The sequence below is a fragment of the Chiloscyllium plagiosum genome, chromosome 19 (genome assembly GCF_004010195.1).
Source record: "Chiloscyllium plagiosum isolate BGI_BamShark_2017 chromosome 19, ASM401019v2, whole genome shotgun sequence".
NCBI lineage: Eukaryota > Metazoa > Chordata > Chondrichthyes > Orectolobiformes > Hemiscylliidae > Chiloscyllium > Chiloscyllium plagiosum.
Window position 1 is genome coordinate 48,237,968 of NC_057728.1, and position 22,760 is coordinate 48,260,727.

The 22,760-nt window shown below is 40.2% G+C and overlaps 1 protein-coding gene across 2 annotated transcripts in view; it reads left to right on the forward strand.

Annotated features, from left to right (window-relative positions):
* The window catches only part of ptprb (protein tyrosine phosphatase receptor type b), a 112,335-nt gene that overhangs the window by 33,911 nt on the left and 55,664 nt on the right, over nt 1-22,760 (forward strand). The window contains exons 1-6 of one of the 2 annotated variants that reach the window (XM_043709747.1): nt 1,337-2,832; nt 3,291-3,567; nt 8,043-8,321; nt 14,559-14,816; nt 16,320-16,583; nt 21,201-21,470. In XM_043709747.1, coding sequence (XP_043565682.1) covers nt 2,776-2,832; nt 3,291-3,567; nt 8,043-8,321; nt 14,559-14,816; nt 16,320-16,583; nt 21,201-21,470 — 1,405 coding nt within the window. In that variant the 5' untranslated portion in view covers nt 1,337-2,775. Of the gene's footprint in view, nt 1-1,336; nt 2,833-3,290; nt 3,568-8,042; nt 8,322-14,558; nt 14,817-16,319; nt 16,584-21,200; nt 21,471-22,760 lie in introns of those variants that run through there. The other variant, XM_043709746.1, reaches the window with a different exon arrangement.

Genomic DNA, 22,760 nt, shown 5'->3' on the forward strand with positions numbered 1-22,760 from the left:
TCGGTCCAACAAGTCCATACTGACCCTCCGAAGCACAACCCACCCATACATTTACCCCTTCACCTAACACTACGGGCAATTTAGCATGGCCAATTCACCTAACCTGCACATATTTGGACTGTGGGAGGAAACCCACGCAGACACAGGGAGAATGTGCAAACTCCACACACAATCGCCTGAGGCGGGAATTGAACCAGGGTCTCTGGCGCTGTAAGGCAGCAGTGCTAACCACTAGATACATGTTTCAAGGAGCAGGTATGATGGCCCAAATGTCAGAGTTTCATAATTATTGAGTGAGTTGTGTTCCTGTTGTTCAATCCGTGAGGTGCAGAACTACACCCTCTCCATGTTTCAACGTATCTAAAATCAATTACATTGTAGCTTATGCACAGATCCTAAGTTTCAGAAGAAAGTTATCATCCGTTGGTTTCTGTTGATGCTCAGTTGTGGAATTAACAGTTCCTGAAATGTAAGTCTATTGTACAACTTTCAGTCAAACCTTCTTAGATAATCAAATAAATTACTAGATCAGTTTCAATGCATTTCTCCCTCCAGGGTGCACTAACAAGGGAGACCCTGAAATGTAAAACTGATTTATTGACAGAAATCTAGGGGGGGGAAGGGGCCAGTTAAAGTCAAGGCGAGGTTGGCTGCTTGTAACAAGGTGAAGTTCAGAACTTGAGAGTATAGCGTTTAAAACACAAGCAGCGCAGGTTGTGTGTCATGATTTGGAGATGGCCGGTGTTGGACTGGGGTGTACAAAGTTAAAAATCACACAACACCAGGTTATAGTCCAACAGGTTTAATTAGAAGCACACTAGCTGATGAAGGAGCGGCACTCCGAAAGCTCGTGTGCTTGCAATTAAACCTGTTGGACTATAACCTGGTGTTGTATGATTTTTAACTTCAGTTTGTGTGTGTGTGTGTGAGAGAGAGAGGCGACAGGACCAAGAGAAAGCAGTGCGCCGCATGACCTTATTGTTTGCCTTTTGGCAGTCTGTTGTAAATAACTCGGCGGGTTATGTGCAAGTTCAGATTCTTGCGAGACAAAAAGTTCTGCAAAGCCCTTTCCTCCTGATAAAGGCTCGAATCAAAGTTAGAAAAATGACAGGAAGCGCCGGGTAAGTATATGGACGAAGCCGGGCTGACTATTAAAGCACATCCTGGCCCTCCCATTGCCTGACATCCGCACTTTCCTCTCCCAGAACAGTGCAAACGCCGCCGCTCTTTTGTTCGCTGCCTTCTGTGAATAATTGACTTATGGAGAATATCTAAACAATTTACTTTTATCAAGCTAAACACAATCGAGCAGTTCGGGGGGGGGGGAGGTTGGCGGTGGACTTGAATGTCAATGTGAAACTGCACTTTGTTGGAGTCCCGCGATTTAAAATTCTCATTTCTGTGAACATGAAACAAAGGTGACCCTTTCACTTGGCGGGTGGACAACACAGTTGCAGAGTCTAATGCAAAGCCTGCATTTTAGAACAGACACCGAGAACAGCCAACATTTGAAAACTGGCTGGCACTGACAACGGAAAACAAAATTAGACAGGTCCAATGAGCCTAGGAAGTGACTAAACAGTGCAGTGGATTCAAAAAAGACAAGGGAACAGATTGGTGGTAAATCAAAAACACACAAATTATGCAACATTAAGGGAGAAGAGGAGCAAAGGAAGAGAAACAGAATAAAGTGGTTCATAAAATCAAAGAGAGAGGGAAACTCAGCTTTAAGAATTGGAATAAGTGCATGTTCAGGTCTCCAGTATCCTCAGTGCTTGCTTTTAAGCACTGAGGATACTGTCCTTTTTATAATCTCCCAGAATGGGACTTGGAGATTATAAGAAGGACAGCCTGAGGAGGAGAGATAAACGATTGATAGCAAAAGGACTGAGAGATAGAAAATCGGGGGCGTGGGGAGGAGATGGAGATACGGTTTAATTCTGTACACAGGAAGCGGCGAAAGAAACTAAAGGTGAATAAAGTGCGGAGTCCGAACAGTGTGTCGAGCGAGTGTAGAAAGTTTGACGGAGAGGCGGGGAGGGGGAGGAGAAGGGAAAGGCGGCTCGTCCACGAGAGGTAAAGAAAATAAACAGATTATCCCCGAAAAAAGTGAGAGTAGGTCTGAGTGAAGGAGCTGGGAGGGTCAGTGCAGTCAGGAGGAGGGAGTTGGAGGAGGGGACGCGAGAGTGGAGGGTATGTTTGGGGGCTGCCTTTCACAACTCGGAAACTCCAAGATTAGATGCCGGGAGGATTTGCACTTTTCGAAGCGAGGCCGTAGGGATTTTGAAAATTAAGTCCCAAGCCTGGATTAATACTTTGGAAAGAGCTGAGGAAATTCACTCTTGATTGAGGAAGTCAATGGAAGCGGTTCAGCTGAGTGACTGGGTCAGGATGGCAGCGTGGGAACTCCAGCCCACAGTTCACACCGTCTCCCTGTACACTGGGAGCCAGCTCCAGCCCAACGCCACAGATTCCAGCCGATCCCACTGCTACCCGCCTTACTCCAGCGGAGTGCTCGAGTAGACCCCATCGCAAGAGAGATAAACTAACCTCGGGAATACTTTGGGAGCACATCGAGGAGTTTCTCTGCGGTCAACAGGTGTCTCTCTCTCTCTCTCTGCAACACAGAACTCCCTCAAGAATTTGGATTGTGTGAAAGTGCTGGTTTGGAAAGATCACTGGTCGCTGTAGAGATTGTCACTCACAGATCTGTACAGTATTGATGTAACATACCTTTTAGTCCGGGAGGACCGGTGGATAAGAATCACACACGCAATGCTGGGACCTGAAACAGGGTCCATATTGCTATGGATGGCATTCTGTCTGTTCAAGGTGAGTTCTGGTAAAAGTACCTGCCAAACCTCTTTAATATCCAGGTGATCTTCAGCAGAGTCGCCTGTTGATTTTTGGAACTGAAGCATAATAACACTTGCAGTTCTAAGGTGAAATTAAACTACAATTGCGTTTTTTGTTTGTTGGTCTCGTACTCAGTCACCCACGATGTACGTTTGGAAAAAAATGTGTTTACGGGAAAAAGAGGCACGCGTAACTTTTTCCTCTTTAGGATATTTGCAAAAATTGCCAAATGTGAAAGGGAACAACAACAATGTAATGTTGATGAATGCAAAACAAAAGTTTCCAAAACCTATCTTTTTTTTGTCAGAATTATTCAAGTGCTGTACTAGCACAGGAACATTTACAAACCATTTATAAAGTTCGCCCACGCTGTGCGCTGGAAGGAAATGTTGGATTAATTGCTTTGTTTGCGTGTGTCTTACTTTTCATTCCAGTATGGGATTGTGGAGGCTGAGAGATGCGCGGTTAACATGACTGGCATCAGCCAGACCGGGGATACCGTCCACCTTGTGTGGAACAGCCCGGGGAGCGCCTGCAACTTCAGCGTGGCTTACAAATGGAACCAGTCCTGGGTGGAGAGCTGCAAACCCGCTCTGTCCAGCGGAGCTGCCTACGAGTGTGAGGTGAACGAGCTGGAGGCGGGCAGACTACACCGGCTCTTGATTGTGTCGCTTACTGACGGGCTATCGGCAAATATAACAGTGCAGACAGGTAAGATACAGACCTGGACATCATAGAAACGGACGAAAGAGGCGGGAGGAAACTTATTATATATAATTGGGTGGGGGTGGGGCTATCAACAAAGGTATTAGATGTTATTAAATGTATGATACAATACGTTAGTTGACCAGGTCAGATGTCGCACGACATCATAGCTTGTGATTTCAAATAAACCTGTTGGACTATAACTTGGTGCCGTGTGACTTGTGGCATTGTCCACCCCAGTCCAACAACGGCACCTCCACATCATAGTCTACTCAGATACGGAATTATATGTTCTATTATATAATGACACTTTCTATTAATGTATTTATAGAGTTAAGACCATTGTTAGAATGTGGCACAGCCTCAGTTTGAAATTCCAATTCTTCCCGGGGTTAAAAATTGACATATCCATGGGAAGTATAAGTGGGGAGTGGTGCGGCGGGGCGATGTTGGAAGTTAGTGGGGGTGTCAATAACCAGTTTCACCTGAAGAAAAAAACATAACGTCCCGGGAACTTCCAGCAACTCTTGGGAGGATTCCCAGACAGCGGCCACTGGGTGGCGTCTACAGCCAGCCTGCGGCACCAACTTAAACCAGCGTGTTGTGCAGTCCGCACACTTAACCCAGGCTGAGCAAAGACAGCAATTCCTCAGCCACAGTTAACTCTTCTGTTAAAGGGGCATGAACTCGACCATTGAGGAGGCTGGATTAAAACAAAAAGAATAACACATTGCCATGTAATACTGGATTTACTTTATAGGGGAGTGCCCGGAGGTGGTTATTTTCCACACGAGGGAAAAACAAATTGTCTGCAGAAAGTGGTGGGGAACAGTTTCAGGCACCTTTCGAAAGTTAATCGAAAGGGTCGACATTTTGAAAGTGAAAACAGCTGACGACAGGCTGGAATCTAGACTGAAAGATATGTCACTTCACTCCATATCCAATATCTTACTTAGAAGCTTAGTTCATAACTTCGAGCTTAAAGCTGACAAAAAAAACCGGTGGTATTGTAGCACGGTGGTAGTGTCCCTCCCTCTGGGCCAACCACTCCAGGTTCACGACTCATTTGCGTCAGAGATGTGTCCGAACATTGTTTTTAAATATGAATGATTAGTTCCTCGCTTAAATATTAACTATGCACACATTAGAATTATGCTTCTACCTCTGCTAATTATCATGGCAAGAGCTGTTTTTCGAGGAGAGGAGATTATTTCCAAACCCACTGCCCCCCCCCCCCCCCCCCGTTGGCACTCTGCCTCCACAGGGGACCTTTATTTAGGCCGTACAAGTGCGTACAGATGTGAACGGCGGTGATATTACTGGACAGAGGCCAATCCCTAAATATGCAACAATGGTTTGAAGTTGAGCCGAGCCAGGAGTAGTTGAGCCCCGCCAGTATTGTTCCTTTGTTCTAACGGATGTTAGAAAAGGTCTGAGTATTTTATTCTCGTTGCCAAATAGATTTGAGTAGATAGGGAATGTACTGTCCAACTGAACCTTCGAAACACGCAACCTGAAATCTCGGCCTGTATGCTGCAGTAAACGATTGGATTGGGTTGTTCATACACTCCGAGAAACCTGTTCCTTTTTATTTAACATAATGTTTCAGTATAAGACTTTACATATATATTCGTTGCTATCCGATTTAGTAATTTACCAATAATTTGATTAGGGTTTCCACCTACTATATAGTACATAACATGTGTAGAGAGTTGGCCAATATCTCCCCAGTTTATCTCAGTCATAATCTGGGGTGAACCAGGTTCTAAGATTTGTACCTAACATCCTTGGCCATTTAATTACCTCACTATTGGCATTAACACATGGGAATTTGCCGACCACACCATCCGCTCAATAGATTTTCTTAAAATAAAGGAAAATAATACCTCTGATCCCTAATTGGAGAGCTGGGAAATTAGTTCACCATTTTTAATATTTAGACTTAAAAAGGACCATACCAGAGAAAATAGCCTAAGTAACTAAGAAAAGTTGAGCAAATTTGCAACAGAAAGAGGTTGGAATGTGGAAATTTTTTTGCTGCAAGCAGTGATTAATACTGAAAGAAATCCTTAATTGCGTAAAGGAAAATAAAAATGGATAATGGATAATGGCGGAAACTGGAAAATCAGTCATAGAATCATAAAGTTATAAAATCCTTCAAAAGAACCTTGTCATGGCATTGTGACTTTGTGCTAATATTTCCCTTTCTGTGTTAATACAATTGCTTAGGTATTTTTTAATATGAAACCTGGGAATCTTTTGGATTTCAATGGTCCGAGAGATTTGGTGTGCTCTATTTAAAGTACTTTTCTGAAAATACCAATTTAAGGTCAAAGGCATGATCAATGCAAACAACTTTATTACCGAGAGGAAAAAAGACTTGCATTATAGATAGTCTCTAATCAACCTATTCAGAGCAGATGGGAGTTAAACCTGGGCCATTTGGCTTCAAAGTGGGGAAACTACTATTGCACCACAAGAGCCCCTAAAGCTTGCATTATTTAACACCTTTAATACTACCAACAAGGAACTAATTAAAGAGTATTCACTCTTGTAATGTAGCAAGCACGACAGCCAATTTTTGCGCAACAAGCTCCATAAACACGAAATGTATTTTCATGCTGTTATTTGGGGGATCAATACTGACTTGCATACCAAGCAACTTTTCTCCAATTAATGCCATCTTATTCTTTTATCTGAGAGAACAAACAAGCCTCAGTCTCATCATACAGACTGTATCTCTGGCAGTCCAGCTCTCCTTCAGTACCGCACTGGAGTGTTGGCCGAGATTTCTGAGCTTAATACCTGGGGTGAAATTTGAACCCAGAGCCTTCTGACTTAGAGTTAAGGCATATGTATATTGTCCCGGGTGAAATAATTAAACAAATGTGATCTGGCCACTTTACTACTGCACATATTAAAATAAGTGATGGATATTAATCGTTAAAATCAAAGCATAGTGTCAGCAACACAGTATACTGCGGCTGCACAGATATTTCAAAAGCTATAAAGAGGAGGCCAATACATAGAGGTAAACAAGTGATTAAATAAGACAGGTACAGATGGATAAATGGATAGATGTTATGCATTGTGTTGCTTTGCTCCATGCTTTAGCAACTGCCAAAGTAAAAAACAGATGTTCTAGACTCAAAATGTCTTGAATTCAGCCTGGCCTTACTCTTGTTTTATCCTTCATCAGTTATATGTATTCTGTGCAGGCTGTATGATTTTCCATCTATCTTTTGTTTAGTGAACAGTTATTTAAAGTCTTGTATTATATTGTTTTTGATTTAATGGCTGCACAAATAAATCCTAACTAATATACAGCACAATATATAATTGAATTATCACAGTTGTGCTCAAAAGTTGGACAGTGACACATACTGTGTATCTCATAGTTCAAGATATTACTTAGTGCAATCTGGCTGCTCAGTCTCGATACAAAATAAGGAAGAAAATTCAGAACAAACATTTTCCAGGAAAGAGAATTAAAGCACATCACATTTTAAAACAGAAATAAGCATTCAGACATTGCACTAAGTAATAAATTTGAATTTGAGGAGTGAACAGACAAGAACTGGTCGCAGTGTTATTGGAAGGATATTATTAAGCTAGAGAGGGTTCAGATGAGATTTACCAAGGTATTGCCAGGAATGGTGGTTTGAGTTATAAGGAGAGGCTGAATAGGCTGGGACTTTTTCACTTGAGCATAAGAGATTGAGAGATGACTTTATAGAGGTTTGTAAAATCATGAGGGATATAGATATTACAATAGTGAATACTCTTTAATTAGTTTCTTGTTTGTAAAATGCTTTGGGATATCTGGTAGCAGTAAAGGTGTTAAGTAATGCAAGCTTTAGGGGCTCTTGTGGTGCAATGGTAGTGTCCTTACTTCGAAGCCAGGTAAGTATCTTTTCCCTAGGATGGGTGACTTCAAGACTGGGGGCATATATTTAAGGTTAGAGGAGAAAATTTTAAAAAGACATGGGGGCAAATTTTTTACATAGGGTATGGTTTGTGTGTGAAATCAATTTCCAGAGGAAGTGATGGATGTGTTTACAATGTTTAAAAGACATTTAGGTAAGTGCATGAGTAAGAAATGTTTTGAGAGATATGGGCCAAGCACAGGTAGGTGGGATGAGTTTAGTTTGGGTTTGGAGTTGGCTTGGCTTGTTGGACCAAAGGGTCTGTTTCTGTGCTGAATGACTCTTATGACTCTATAACTGTTTAATTTCTTTGTTAGATCTCTTTTCATCTCGAAGCAAAATACTGCAGCAGTTAGAAATCTGAAATAGATGAAAGAAAATGCCAGAAATAGTCAGTAAGCCTTACAGCATCCATGGAGACAGGAACATTGTTAACATTTCAGATCATCCACCTTTTGGCAGAACTGCTCCACCTCTGCAGATGCTGCCTGACTTGCTGAGTATTTCCAGCAATTTTGTTTGTCTGTTTTAATATCATCTTTATATTTTTTTTAGATCCCAAACCACCCCAGAGCTTTGAAGTGATCAAAAGTAGGACAACCTCCACCAGTCTCCATGTGTTTTGGACTCCAGCACCTGGGAATGTTGATTTTTACGAAGTCAGTTTATTTGGGATGGACAATAGGGAAACTCAGAACATCCACATCCCTGGGAGCTCCCACAATAAAGAAGCCTCTTTTCTAAAACTGACACCAGGCAGCAGGTATCGCTTCACTATAAAGGCACATGCTGGAAACAAGAGCTGTGATGGACCCCACACTTTTGGATCCACAAGTAAGTTACAATGATGTAAAAATGTTATGGATTTCTTTGCTGATTTGGTGAGCATAACATATTCAGCATAAAATTAAGAGTTAATTTTGACTATACAACATTTTCTGAAATCTTACAAGTGTCCTTTCTACTTATGAAATATCACATCCACTGTTGCTTAATGTTTGATTAATGTGTCTTGCAAGATTAATCCTATGAGAAAATGAATCAATAGTTTGGAAGGGTACCTGAGGTCGATAAACTATTTTCTCACAGCTTAAACATTACTGTGATACTGTAGGGTTAAATCTGTGCTAGAAATTACCTGGTGTTTAAGCCTTAGCTATAGGAATTGCTCCTTGGAAAATCAAAATCATGTAGTTTTTATTTTCTATGACCATTCATTATAATGGACCGTACATCACAGTAAATAATTAATTATACTTTAATGAAGAGAAGTTTGTTGATATAAAAGAGCAGATGAGCTTGAAAATGCCAGTTTATATCTCCAAAATGTGCAAACTCACCTGGGCAGAAAAATCTGAGTTTGAGCCAAGCATCATAAATGAATTGTAGCCACAGTGAGACCCATGCTGCAGCTACCGAACATGATTGCAGTACAACAGTTTCCTGGAATTAAGATATGACAAGAAACGTTGAATAATTATTTTATTTCTACTTCTACACCAGAAGACATAAGTTACTAACTAAACTAGAGGGTAATCCAAGAGCTAATAAGAGGAAGGAAATAGAGATAAATAATATCAGTGAAGAAAGTATACTGAAGAAAATCAGGGATCTGAAAGCCAGCAAATTCTAGGACCTAATGGGCTACATCCTAGGGTTCTAAAAGAGATAGCTATAATAATAGTAGAAGCACTGGCTACAATTTTCTAAAATTCCTTACATTCTAGAATGGCTCTAACGGATTCGAAGTTAGGAAATGTATCACTACTATTCAAAAACAGAAGATAGAGAATAAAGGAAAACAAATGAGTTAGCCTCATTTCAGTCATTGAAAAAGTGCTGTATCTCTTATTAAGGAATTTTGACACTGCATTTAGAAGAGTGTAGCCTGATTAGAACATGTCAATATCATTCTACAAAAGGGTAACCCTGTTTGAGATATTTATTTGGACTCTTTGAATATGTATCTATAGGATAAATACAGGTTACCAGCAGTGATCCTGGATTTTCAAAAGGTGTCCAGAAAGGTTAATACATAAGATAAGGACTTGTGGAGTTGGGGTGATAGATTAGCATAGATAGATCATCAGTTCATGGATGGGAAGTAAAGTAGAGATATTTTGCCATTTCCTCACCGTTGCTGTGTCAAAATCCTGAAACTTCTTCCCTTGCAGCATTGTGGATGTACTGACTGTGAATGGACTGCTTCAGTTCGAGAAGGCAGCTCACCACCATCTTCTCAAGGGAACTAGGGATAAGCAATAAATCCCCTGAATGAATAAATAAATAAATGGGACATTTTCAAGTTGGCAGGCTGTGACTAGTGGAGTGGCACTATCATCAGTGCTGGGCCTCAGCATTTTACAAATTATATCAACAACTTAAAGATAGAGAATAATGTACGTAACAAAAATTAGGAATTGCTGGAAAAGCTCAGCAAGTGTGGCAGCATCTGTGAAGAGATATCAGAGCTAACATTTTGGGTCCGGTTCTAAGGAAGGGTCACAGGACCCAAAACGTTAACTTTGATTTCACTTCACAGATGCTGCCAGACCTGCTCAGCTTTTCCAGCAATTTCTGTTTTTGTTTCTGATATACAGTATCCATGGTTCTTTCAGTTTTTATTTAATAACATGCGTAAATTTGCTTGCGATACAAAGTTGGGTGGGAATGTAAGCTGAGGAGGATGCAAAGAGGCTGCAAAGAGACATAGACATGTTAAGGGACTGGGCATCAAGGATCCTGATCAGATATAAAGTGGTTACATTCAATCTTAAGAATAGAAAAGCAGAATAGTTATTTTTGCAAGGCTTGAAACTTGTAAATGTTGATGTTCAGAGTTGGAAATCACACAACATCAGGTTATAGTCTAACAGGTTTATTTGGAATCACCAGCTTTTGAAACACTGCTTCGTCATCAGGTGCTTGTGGAGTAGAATCATAAGACACAGATTTTATAGCAACAGGATTGTAGTGACATGGAATGTAATATTAAACAAATTTAGATGAAGTTTTTCATCTTTTAGAATGACCATGTCAGTTTCGGTTCCTTCATGTGTAAATCCCAGAACTTTTTTAAAGTTACGTCCTCAAGATAGCTTATAACAATAGGTGTCATTTCAGCTCAGATAATGCATTGAAGGTGTGAAGTTAAAGTCTGTCTGTGTCCTAATGTTAGGTCAGACTGATTCTATTTCTAAAGTGAGAGTTACAGAATATTGCATGGATTTATGAAGTTTTTGAGCAAACTGAAATGTAATTTTGCAAGTACAAATTCACCCCACAAGCTTTTATATGCGTGTGTATGCTGGGGGAGACCAAGTGAGTATGTGCAAGTGGCTGTATGTGTCAGGGTAGAGGCTATGGCAACGAATGAATGGACCCTTCACAACAATCACCAGGCAAGCGTGTTCCCTCCCAGACGGGGAGCACTTCAGCAGTCCGGGACATTCCGCCAAGGACCTTCGGGTGATCATCCTCCAAGGCAGTCTTCAGGACATGCAACAACACAAAGTGCAGAGGCTGATAGCAAAGTTCGGTACCCATGATAGCCTCAACTGGATTCTTGAGTTCATGTGACCCCACTACACTATATATACACACACATACGTTTGTGGGGTGAATTTGTACTTGTAGAATTACATTCTATTTCGCTCAAAAATTGCATAAATCTATGCAATATTCTGTAATGCCCACTTTAGAAATAGAATCAGTCTGACCTAACATTAGGACACAAACAGACTTTAACTTTACACCTTTAATGCATTATCTGAGCTGAGATGGCACCTTTTGTTAAAAGCTATCTTGAGGATGTAACTTTAAAAAGATTCTGGGAGTTACATATGAAGGAACTGAAACTAACATGGTCATTCTAAAAGATGAAAGACATAAGCTAAATTTATTTAATATTACATTCCATGACACTCAATCTTGTTGCTATAAAGTCTCTGTCTTATGATTCTGCTCCACAACCACCTGATGAAGAAGCAGCACTTCGAAAGCTAGTGATTCCAAAAAAAACCTGTTGGACTATAACCTGGTGTTGTGTGACTTTTAACTTTGTCCACCCCAGTCTCATACCGGCACCTCCAAATCATGATGTTCAGAGCGACCTGCATGTGCTCACACAAGGAATACAACAGGCTGCTATGCAGGTACAGCAAGCAATTGGTAAAACAAATGACATGTTTGTCTTTATCACAAGGGGAATTGGGGAAAAGAATAAAGCAGCCTTTGAACAATTGGACAGGGTTTTGATGAGATTGCATCTGAAATACTGTGTGCAGTTTTGATTTTCATATTTAAGGAAGCATATACAGGTGCATATATCGGAAATGTTCAGGACCAGCTGGTTTTCAGAATTCAGAATTTTTTGAATTTCAGAATAAGTGACAGTTTGATGGTAACATATTTAAAAATACCACCGGAGGAGCAGACTCACTCAGTAAAACAGGAATTGAGAGAGAATTGAGGCCTGCCAGTGCTGGGCCACGCCCCCACATGTTGCACCTGAGTGACACGCATCAAGTGGGTGTCAACTTGGGTTAACTGTTTGCATACCAAACAACCTTGTTAATGAGAAAAGAACTTCACAAAAAAACTTCAGACTTTGGAGCATTTTGGATTTCGGAATTTTGGATAAATGATTGTCTACCTGTACCTGCGCTTTAGAGGCAGGTTCAGTGGATTAGTCTCTGGGAAGAGAGAAATTGCCTATGATAAGAGGGTGAGCAAATTGAATCTAAAGTCTCTGGAGCTTAGAAGAATGAGAGCTGATCACAATGAAACATTCAAGATAACAATGGGGTTTGGCAGAGTCGACACTGAGACATTGCTTCCTCTGGCTGGGGAATCTAGAACAAAAGGTCAGAGGATTATGCGATCATTTAATACATGTAAAGTTTAGACAGAAAGATTGTTGCTCTCTCAGGGAGGTCAAGGGATGGGCAGGACCATCAGGTTTAACTCCAATATTAACTATGATCATAGTGAATGGTCCAGCGTGCGAACAGGCCATAGGATTTTCTCCTGCTTCTGTTCATTACGTGCTGATGTATGAAGCATGTTTGATGAACATATCCACCAGAATTCAGTTGGCTTGTTCTCTGCACACACACCCCCCCCCCCCCCCCACTTTGAGTCCTGACAGTGAAGCCTAATATGAAATGAAACACTAAAATTAACTTCCAACAAAACACGGCACGGTGGCACAGTGGTTACCACTGCTGCCTCACAGCGCCAGAGACCCGAGTTCAATACCCGCCTCAGGCGACTGACTGTGTGGAGTTTGCACATTCTCCCCGTGTCTGCGTGGGTTTCCTCCGGGTGCTCCGGTTTCCTCCCACAGTCCAAAGATGTGCAGGTCAGGTGAATTGGCCATGGTAAATTGCCCATAGTGTTAGGTAAGGGGTAAAATGTAGGGGTATGGGTGGGTTGCGCTTCGGCGGGGCGGTGTGGACTTGTTGGGCCGAAGGGCCTGTTTCCACACTGTAAGTAATCTAATCTAATCTAATCTAATCACTGGATGTGATTTCAGCGCTGCTTTTTAACTGTGATTTCTCTGATCACAAGAGCAGGTCAAAGTCTGGAAATCCTGCAGAAAGTAGGTCACTCCCTAACTATAGGTGAGCTACTCACCTAGTGGTATTATTGCTAGACTGTTAATCCAGGTAATGTTCTGGGGGACCAAGTTCAAATCCCACCATGGTAGATGTTGGAATTTGAATCCAATTTTTAAAAATCTGGAATTAAGAGTAAAATAATGACCATGAATCCATTGTTGATTATCTGGGAAAAGCCCACCATTAACGTCCTTGAGGGAAGAAAACTGCCATCTTTACCCAGACTGGCCTACATGTGACTCCAGAACCACAGTAATGTGGCTGACCCTTAACTGTCCTCTGGACAATTAAGAATGGGCAATAAAGTTGGCCTAGCCAATGATGCCTTCATTCCATGATTGAATATACAATATAAGTCCCAAAGCCTGTGCACCATCACAAGAGTTTGATGGAATACTCTTCACTTGACTGGATGGGTATGGGGCCAATAATATTCGAGAAGCTTGAAGCCATCCAGGACATGACTTTACTCTATACCACCATTCCTTGACTGTGATCAGGTGAAAACCCTGGAATTCCTCCCCAGCAACATTATGCAAGTGTCTACATTAATCAGTTTTTCAAAAGGAAGTAGGCACTGTCAATAATATTAGCCTTGCCATTGTTGCTCTTATCCAAAGAACTAATGTTTAAAACTCTACGTGAAACTGTAACAGGCCCAGAGTTAACAAGCATCAGTTTGCATTGTGTATAAGAAATGTATTAACATGGAAAAAATTAGCATTGTTAACTCTGGGTCTGTGACAGTACCAGAGAACTAGATGGCATCTTTGATCTTTGGCACTAGTTTCTAAGGATGCAGTGCCTGCTTGTATAAGTTTCTCAATTACACAATTAACACCCATACAAAGTGTTTCATCTCTTGCTGTTGGTTGAAAGGTCTCATCATGATTTGGCTTTGCTCCTCTTGTATTAATTGCATGGATTAAAAAACGTTCCAAGGTGATCTCTTTTAAAATATTTCCAATCAGTTTGTTTTTTTTCTATTCATTCAGGGATGGTGGCTTCTCTAACATTTATTGCCGATCCCGAGTTGCCCTTAAGAAGATGTTGGTGAGCTGCCTTCTCGAACGACTGTAGTTCATTTAACAGAGCTCTGTGCTAACATTAGTTTTAGTCAGTGTTCTGAGCTGCCTCTGTTGAACTGGATGCAAAGCTTAATTTTTAACGTCTGGCAATGTTGTGTTGTTCTCAGCAATCGTATGTGGTGAAACAGTTGCCACCTTCTCCAGAGATTGGATGCAAGATAAACAATCACAATTTGATTAATGGGCCCATGCCATCTTCCTTAATCTTCATACCTATCTCCATCAATCTGTTATCTCATGGGTCTTTTGCAACTGTATAGGATTAAGATGCCAAGTGTAATTAACTATAATCTGCATACTTTTAAAAGAATGTCACAGTATCGACCTATCTGATCAAATGTATTTAACTCTGGTCTCTCCAGTTCCCTCTGGGGTGAAGGATATCCAGATTTCAAGGGAACCAGACAGTCTCACCACAATCTGGATTCCTGGCCCTGGGAAAGTGGACAGCTTCAGACTGTCTCTGAGTGATGAGGGAAATGTTGTCCAGCAGAACACTTTTGCCAACTCGACCAACCACCACACTTTCAGGGGATTAACAGCTGGCAGACTCTACAATCTCACCGTGATCAGTATAGCGGGAGACCTAGAAACCATCAGTTCAAAATCTGTGCAGACAGGTAACTGAGAAGATGACCATTCACATCTCCATTGGGGTAAATGTATGATTATAATGAATGACTAACTTAAAAACTAGGGTCCAAAAACATGTGAGGTCAATACTACACAGGAGTCAGGGGTTGGAACTTTTATGTTCCGTTGGTTCAAAAAGGTGTGGGTTACATCACAACGATCATCTTTTTCATTACAATCTCAAATGTTGCTGCTTATTTTTGGGAGTGGTGGGGCTTGAACCCAGGGTTGTCTGACCCAGAAAAAGCAGGGAAAATAATACTGCACTGCAAGACCCTCTCAGCATATTTTAAAACCACAAGCATAATTTTAAACTAATCATAATCTTTCATGATTCAAAATCTTTTCTTTTGAGCTGAAAACAGCGTTACCATTTTAATGAAGAGAAGGTAATCAGAAACAAGTGCCTCTTTAGTTATTAATAACTTCCAGTGCAGAATAAGCATGGTGATTCTGTTATTAAGAGTAATTTGGCTGATGCTTTGATCCATTTAGAAATCCTGGTAGTCAGGAACTGTGGAGCCCAAAGCAATGTGACTGCAAATGCTGGCCTCAAATGGGACCCTTAATTAAAGTCATTGCCCTCAAAGTTCTGTTAGAGCTGGGGTTGCAGCAGCTACAAAGATCAGTCTCAGTCTGGCAGACCTCAAATTAAACTAAAGACAGTATCTAACACTCACTGGAATTTAAAATCAACTCCCCCTTGGAAACAACCTTCTGACACATACCAATAGATGGAGAAAGTGAGGACTGCAGATGCTGGAGATCAGAGTCAAGAGTGGGGTGCTGGAAAAGTGCAGCAGGTCAGGCAGCATCCAAGGAGCAGGAGAATTGACGTTTCAGGCAAGAGCCCTTCCTGATGAAGGGCCAATAGATAGCAATTTCAAGATTTGCACAATTAAATCTGTCACTATTCAGTTATGTTATAAAATCAAAAATACAACTACTAACATGGGCAAGATGGTATCATATAGTCCTGTCTAATGTAGAAATCCAGACGACTAGATGAATATCCTAACTTGCCTTACAAAACCTATTATGAAAAGCCTTATTGGTGGTGACCATGCTAATTATTATCAATTGTTATAAGACTCATCTGGGTTCACTAATTTCTATAGGGTGACTAGTGACGAACAACAAATTTTGGCCTTGCCATTAATACTCACAATCCTGTCAAGGAATAAAAATAAAACAATACTCTGCCTAAATATAGTTGAAACAACATAATATGGATTTATTTGAGCCCCCTTCCCCCATTTTCATAGTCATCATTTAAAATGAATATAAAGTAATTAAGCTGAAATGACACTAATTATCTTGATATACATTAACAGAATTGACATTAGGGAATAGTGCAATGTTCAAATATTTCCATGAATGAAGAAGGAAGCTTATTTAAATATTAAACTTCCTTGAGCAGTATACACCATACTCCATGCTTTAATTGATAAATGATAACAACAATGAAACATATATTATTTTCTTTTCAGCTCCAGCAAAGGTTCCATTTGTGTTTGCATCAAATAACAGCAGCTGTAATAGCCTCCTAGTTTCTTGGAAGAGAGCTGTGGGAGATGTGGATTCATATAATGTCACGCTGTCTTATCGGCGAACTGTGAAAGAAACCAAGAGTTTGCAATCAAGTACATCTAAGGTCGCCTTTCACGGGTTAACTCCAGGGCGTTTGTATAACATCACTGTCAAAACCATCAGGGGAAAGCTGCAGGCAGTAGCTGCAAGTAGTGGCAGAACTGGTAAGACCTGCACAGTAACTGAAATTACACTGTTACTGAATCGTCATAATGTCATTTGCTATCTGTAATAAATAATTGCTTTCCAGTGAGATTTCCATCAATATTTGTTCTCAGATATGGGTATCAATGGCAAGGTCAACATTTATTATACATCCTTCTTTTTGAAGCACTGCAATCCATGACTAAATAACTCACAGAGCGCTGCAGGTTGGGGAGCTCTAGCATGTTGATACAGTGACAATGAAGGAATAGGCACCTGTGCCTAAGTCATAGCTGGTGTGTGACTTGAAGTGAATAGTCCCATAGCTCTTATTATTATGGAGGTAGAGACTGAAGGCTTGGGAAGCAGTGCATCCTTTCAATCAAGGATTCCAGACTGTGGGGTTGAGAGTTGGAATTTTGGGATCATGAACTCCAAGGCAGCAATATCTGCTGCGGTGCACCGACCCAGTGCTAAAAGCTGCAAGGTCACTTTAAAGGGTCAGATATGTTTTTAAAGTGGGTGTGGACTAGGCTGTTGTGCCCTGAGGAGATGACCTGGGGGTTGCAGTAAGAGAGGGACTCACTGAGATCCTTGTAGAGAGAGGAGGATAACTTCTTCAAGGTAGGCATTCTTTGAAGAGGGTTCGCAGTAAGGTTAAAATCAACTAGGCGAAAGTGGGTGCTACAGATGCTGGTCTACTGAACATCAGCCCAATGCTGGCTCCCACCCTCCAAGGTGATTTTAAGGATTTAGGTTTTGCTGGAGATTAGAGTCAAGATTAGAGTGGTGCTGGAAAAGCACAGCACCACTGTGTTGTACCCTGAGGCCTGAATACTGTTTGGAAAAAAACCCTGGAGAAATAGGACCTCCCCACAATCACCCCAGAGATCTCCATCCCCATTCTGTTTCTTCTTCAACTTGTTCAGAAATGCTCTGTCACACCTCTTGGTTCAGACATAAAGACAAGACCACTGTGCTACAAAAGCCCCCTCACACTCTCTCTATCCCATCTTCCCTCCCTGCTCTCACAGATTTCCTATTCTCCCAGTTGAAATAGATGCCCTCAACCATTATCTTCACAAATATCTCTCCTACTCTCTCCCCCCTTCACTGCTCCCACGTGCCTCCCATATGTAGGTCTATAATCACAGCTATTCTCAAATACCCAAATGGAGGTCACAAGGGTAAATAACTTTTGAAGCACTGCTTTAGACAGTGTACGTACTGCGGTTACATTACAGTGATGGTGAAGGGAGTCAATCTTTAAAGGGTAGGTGAGGTGCTGATCAAGTGGATTGCTTTGACCCAATGATGTTGTTTCCATTTAGCTGCAACTGTCTATTCAGGTTTTTCCTCACATTGCTGACTTGTGTTCTGTGGGTTACACAGACACTTTAGGGAGTCAGGAGATGATCAGACAGAATGTCCAACCTCTGACCTGATCTAGTAGCCGCAGTACTTTGGAGAGGGTTCGCAGTAAGGTTAAAATCAACTAGGTGAAAGTGGGTGCTACAGATGCTGGTCTACTGAACATCAGCTCAATGCTGGCTCCCACCCTCCAAGGTGATTTTAAGGATTTAGGTTTTGACAATGGAATCACCATAAGTTATTAGGTGTAAATAGATCTGACCGATTATAACTTGATAATATTCAAACATACTAAAATTCACTGATTGTTGGAATTAAATAACACCATGTGATATTTCAAAATAATCCAAGACTGTACCAAATGCTGCAGCAAGAACCTTTCAAACTAAAGCAGAATGGAAGGCTAGATTCAAGCAGTTAAATGTCATTTTGTCCTGGACCATTTATTGTGAAACGTATGTGTTGGTCATTTAAATCTCAATAATGAGCTGTAAAATTATTTCTTAATACATTCCTCATAGTATGTCACAGTGACTAACTCTTCAGTATGAGACTCAGCATCTCTCAAAGACTCGGAGCATACAATCTGTCAGCACTTAAATCATACCTAATATTCGATAAAAAAAGTATCCCATTAAACTTTAAAATCAATGAATTAAAATGGTTTCTAGACAGTAGTCAAATCCTGGGATTATTTGAGAGTAAGAATAGTTATGTAAGTTTAAACATATCAATTGGTCTCCTTAATATTATTGGGCATATAATCTGAAATATGAATAGAAGGTGCTGCAGATGTACAATGTTTAAAAATGTGGAAATTTCAAATGACATACTTTATTACAGACCAAATTAGATTAGCTTCTATCTTGTAATCACTTACAAATATTCATTATTCCCTATTAAATTATAATGTTTACTGAATGACATGAGTAATGAAGTAAAATAAGTTTTTTTTTAGTGACTTTGATGACTTTGTGCTATCTCAAAGCAATTTACAACAAATGTAAAGCTTTGAAGTGTAATAACTGTTATAGTGCAGGGTTGTATGAACAGCAATGAAGTAAATTATTAGATTGTCTCTCAGCAGCATTGGTTGAGACATAAATATAAACTGGCATACTAGGAGATTTGCTTTCCCTTCTTTCAAACATGCCTTGTGATGCTTTATGATCATCTGAGATGGCAGCAGGACCTTGGTTTAACATTGTAACTAAAAGACAGCTGTTCCAAAATGTTGGCTCTTCCTCAGTATTGAACTACCTTGTTAGCTTCAAATGAAACTTGAACTTAGAACTTGTTGAGTCAGAGATTTAAATACTAACGTTGCACCCGGTCACATACCTTCATGTTCACTATAACTAAACCAAATGATTTTTTGACATGGTTTGAGTATCATACAATTTTCTGTTAAATTGAGTGCATGTGGAATACTGCTATTTCATCCAGGATTTTAATTTTCTAAATAACTTGAATTTAGGAAGTTATGAAATGGTACGACAGTCGTGGCAACTGGGAACAAAAAAGTTATGTTGAACTTATAATCATAATACACCTGAAACCTTAATCCAATGGGTATCTTGGGGCAGGTGATCATGGGACTTGTAACACAAAGGCACAAATTAATATTCTGGGGAGATTGGTACAAATCCCAGATAATGAACTTTAAATTCAACAAAATCTGGAATTAAAAGTTAGTCTAATGGCAACCATGTAACAATTTTCATGAAGAACTCGTCTGGTTCACTAATGCCCTTCAGGGAAGGAAAGCTGCCATCCTTATCTGGTCTGGCCTACAAGTGACTCTACACCCACAACAAGGTATTTGACCCTTAATTGCCCTTTAAAATGGGACAATAAGCCAATCAGTTGAAAGGCAAATAAGAATGGCAACAAATGCTAATCTTGTCAGTGATGCCCACATCCCATTGTCCAGGGATGTGTAGACTCGGTGAATTAATGATGGGAAATGCAGGGTTACAGGAATAAGGTAAGGAGGTGGTTCTGGGTGGGATACTCTTCAGAGGGTCAGTATGGACTCAATGGGCTGAATGGCCTGCTTCCAAACTGTAGGAATTTTATGATTCTATAATTAAAAAAGATCTGAAAATGATCTTATACCTTGTCAGGTCTACTGTCTACTTGAAACATTTCTTTTTCAATATTTACAATTTGTTTTATTTGTGATAAAGAACAACTTATTTGGCAATTACAAAAGACATTTAAATGTCAGTTTGCTTCATTTATAGAGTTGTGGAGTCAGAAAGTCATACAGCATGGAAACAGACACTTCAGTCCAATTAGTCCATGCCGAACATGCTCCCAAACTAAACTACTCCCACCTGCCTGTGCTTGGCCCATATCTCTCTAAACCCTTCCTATTCATTAACTTATCAAAATGTAATAATTGTACCTGCGTCCAACACTTGCTTTGGCAGTTCATTCCATACATGAATCACTCTTTGTGTAAAAACATTGCCCTTCATGTCCATTTTAAATCTTTTCTCACCTTAAAAATATGCTTCCCCACCCTTGCATTCTCAGCAACATCCTGGTAAATCTTTTCTGAACCCTTTCCAATGTAATAATATTGTTCCTGTAACAGGGCAATCAGAATTGCACACAATACCCCAGAAAAGGCCTCACCAACATCCTGTACAACCTCAACATGATGTCCCAATTCCCATACGTTTGGCTTCCATTCCCATCGATTGACTTGTGGTCAGCGCTTCAGGTTGGCATTTCTGGGCAGTAGGGAGAAAATGCTGCATATTCCCTTTCACTGAAAAGCACTATTCACTGCTCAAAATCCTGGAACTCCCTGCCTGGTGCCACATGAATAGCAGTGGTTCAAGAACATAGCTAACTACCAATTTCTTCGAAGCAATTAGGAATGGACAACAACCTTGTCAGCAACACCCACATGTCATGAAAGACTGTTTCAAAAAAACCAAGTATAGGCAGGTCCCAAAATTTCCTAGCCATATTTGTTTCTCACAGTACGTCACCTAACTACAGATTTGTATCATTCATATGTCAATTATGGGATCTTATTGTGCATAGGTTGGCCATCTGCCATATTTACCTACGTGATAGCAATGACTAAACTTCAATGTTTCGAGACATCTTGAGGAAATGATAAGGCACCATGTAAAATGCAACTTCTTAATTTATTGTTGTTGGAAAAAATAAGGATATGCATTTTGTCTAATTGCTGATTGTTAAATAAATTAACCCTTGGTACATGAATTGTTTAATGTTTATTTTAGTTCCCCAAAGTGTCTCAAACTTGGCAATGGCAAGCAATGGTTCAACAAGCTCTCTGAGAATGAGCTGGCTGCCCCCTACTGGAGACTGGGAGAGTTACCTGATTCAACTGTTCAACCACTCCTCTGTCGTGCTGAATGTGTCCGCTGAGAAGCATATCAGAGAATATGTAATAAACGATTTAGGACTCATCCCTGGACGGCTATATAAGGCTGCAGTCATTGTAAGGAGTGGAAATTTAAAAAACGAGGCATACTGCAGCGGGAGAACAGGTAGGAAACAAATGACAAATTGTTCAGAAAGTTTTACCCAAATTCTTTATCATATTGAACTATTTCAAGTGCACGACACAGTAACAGGTTATTTGGATCGTCAAGTCAACGCTGATATTTATGCTCCAGAAAAGCTTCTGACCACACCATTTCATCTCATTGTACCTGCACATCCTTCTACTTGATTCCTTCTCATTTGTTCATTCAGCTTCCCATTAAACGCACCAATGCTATTGGGTGGAATCTGTGGGAGTGCATTCTGTATTCTTACTGTTGTTAAAAAAATTCTCTTCAATTCCCTGCTGGATTTATTAGTGAGTATGTTATTTGCATTACCTATAGTTTTAGACTTGTTCTCTATGTCTATCCTGTCTATCACTTTAGTTATCATAAAAACTTTTTGTCATGTCATTCCTCAGTGTTTTATAGAAAAGGTAATACAGCTTGCCCATTCCTGATAGCCACATTCTCTCAGTTCAGGTGTCAGCCCTGTGAGGTTTCTTTGCATCTTTTCCAATGCCTTTACATGCCGTTTACAATATGGATATTGGAGCTGTACAGCATTCCAAACATCGTTTAACCAAAGATTAATTCTTGTTAAATACAACATCTCTATTTTTCAATCCTATCCCTCTAGAAATGAATGCTGTTGTGAGGATAGCTTTATTATTGATCAACTTATAATGATTTCTGTATATGTACACCATGACCACCTTGTTCCTCCTTCCGCAACATGCGCTACTTTTAGTTATCCTACAAAAATGCACAATTTCACATTTGCTTAAAATTAATTTTGTCAATTACTCATTATTCTGCCAGTTTATTAATGTTTTATGCCTTTTGATGCATTCTTCTTTCGTATTAACATACCTCCCAAGTACTGTTGTTCACGAATTTTTAAATTGTACTTCCAATTCTTGAGTCCAAGCTATTGATGTAAACTGAAAAACAATGATCCCATCACCAATTCCTGTAAACCATCACTCCATACCTTTTACTAGTTTTAGTAGCTAACTTCAATCCCTAATGTCCCTTTTCTGCTTTATAGCCAGGTTAGTACCAATTCTGCTATGTGTAATCTGATTTGCACGTCCTGATATTAGTTATGAGTCAATGTATGAAGGTCTTTTGAAGATCATAGTCTATGATTTACAAGATTTCTTTTGCCAACACTTTTTCCTAATTCTCAAAGTATACTATAAAGTTCGCCAAACCTAATGTTCCCTTATGTGCTGATTACTTTTCATTTTCATCATTCAGGTGTATATATACCAGATCTTTGAGCATGTA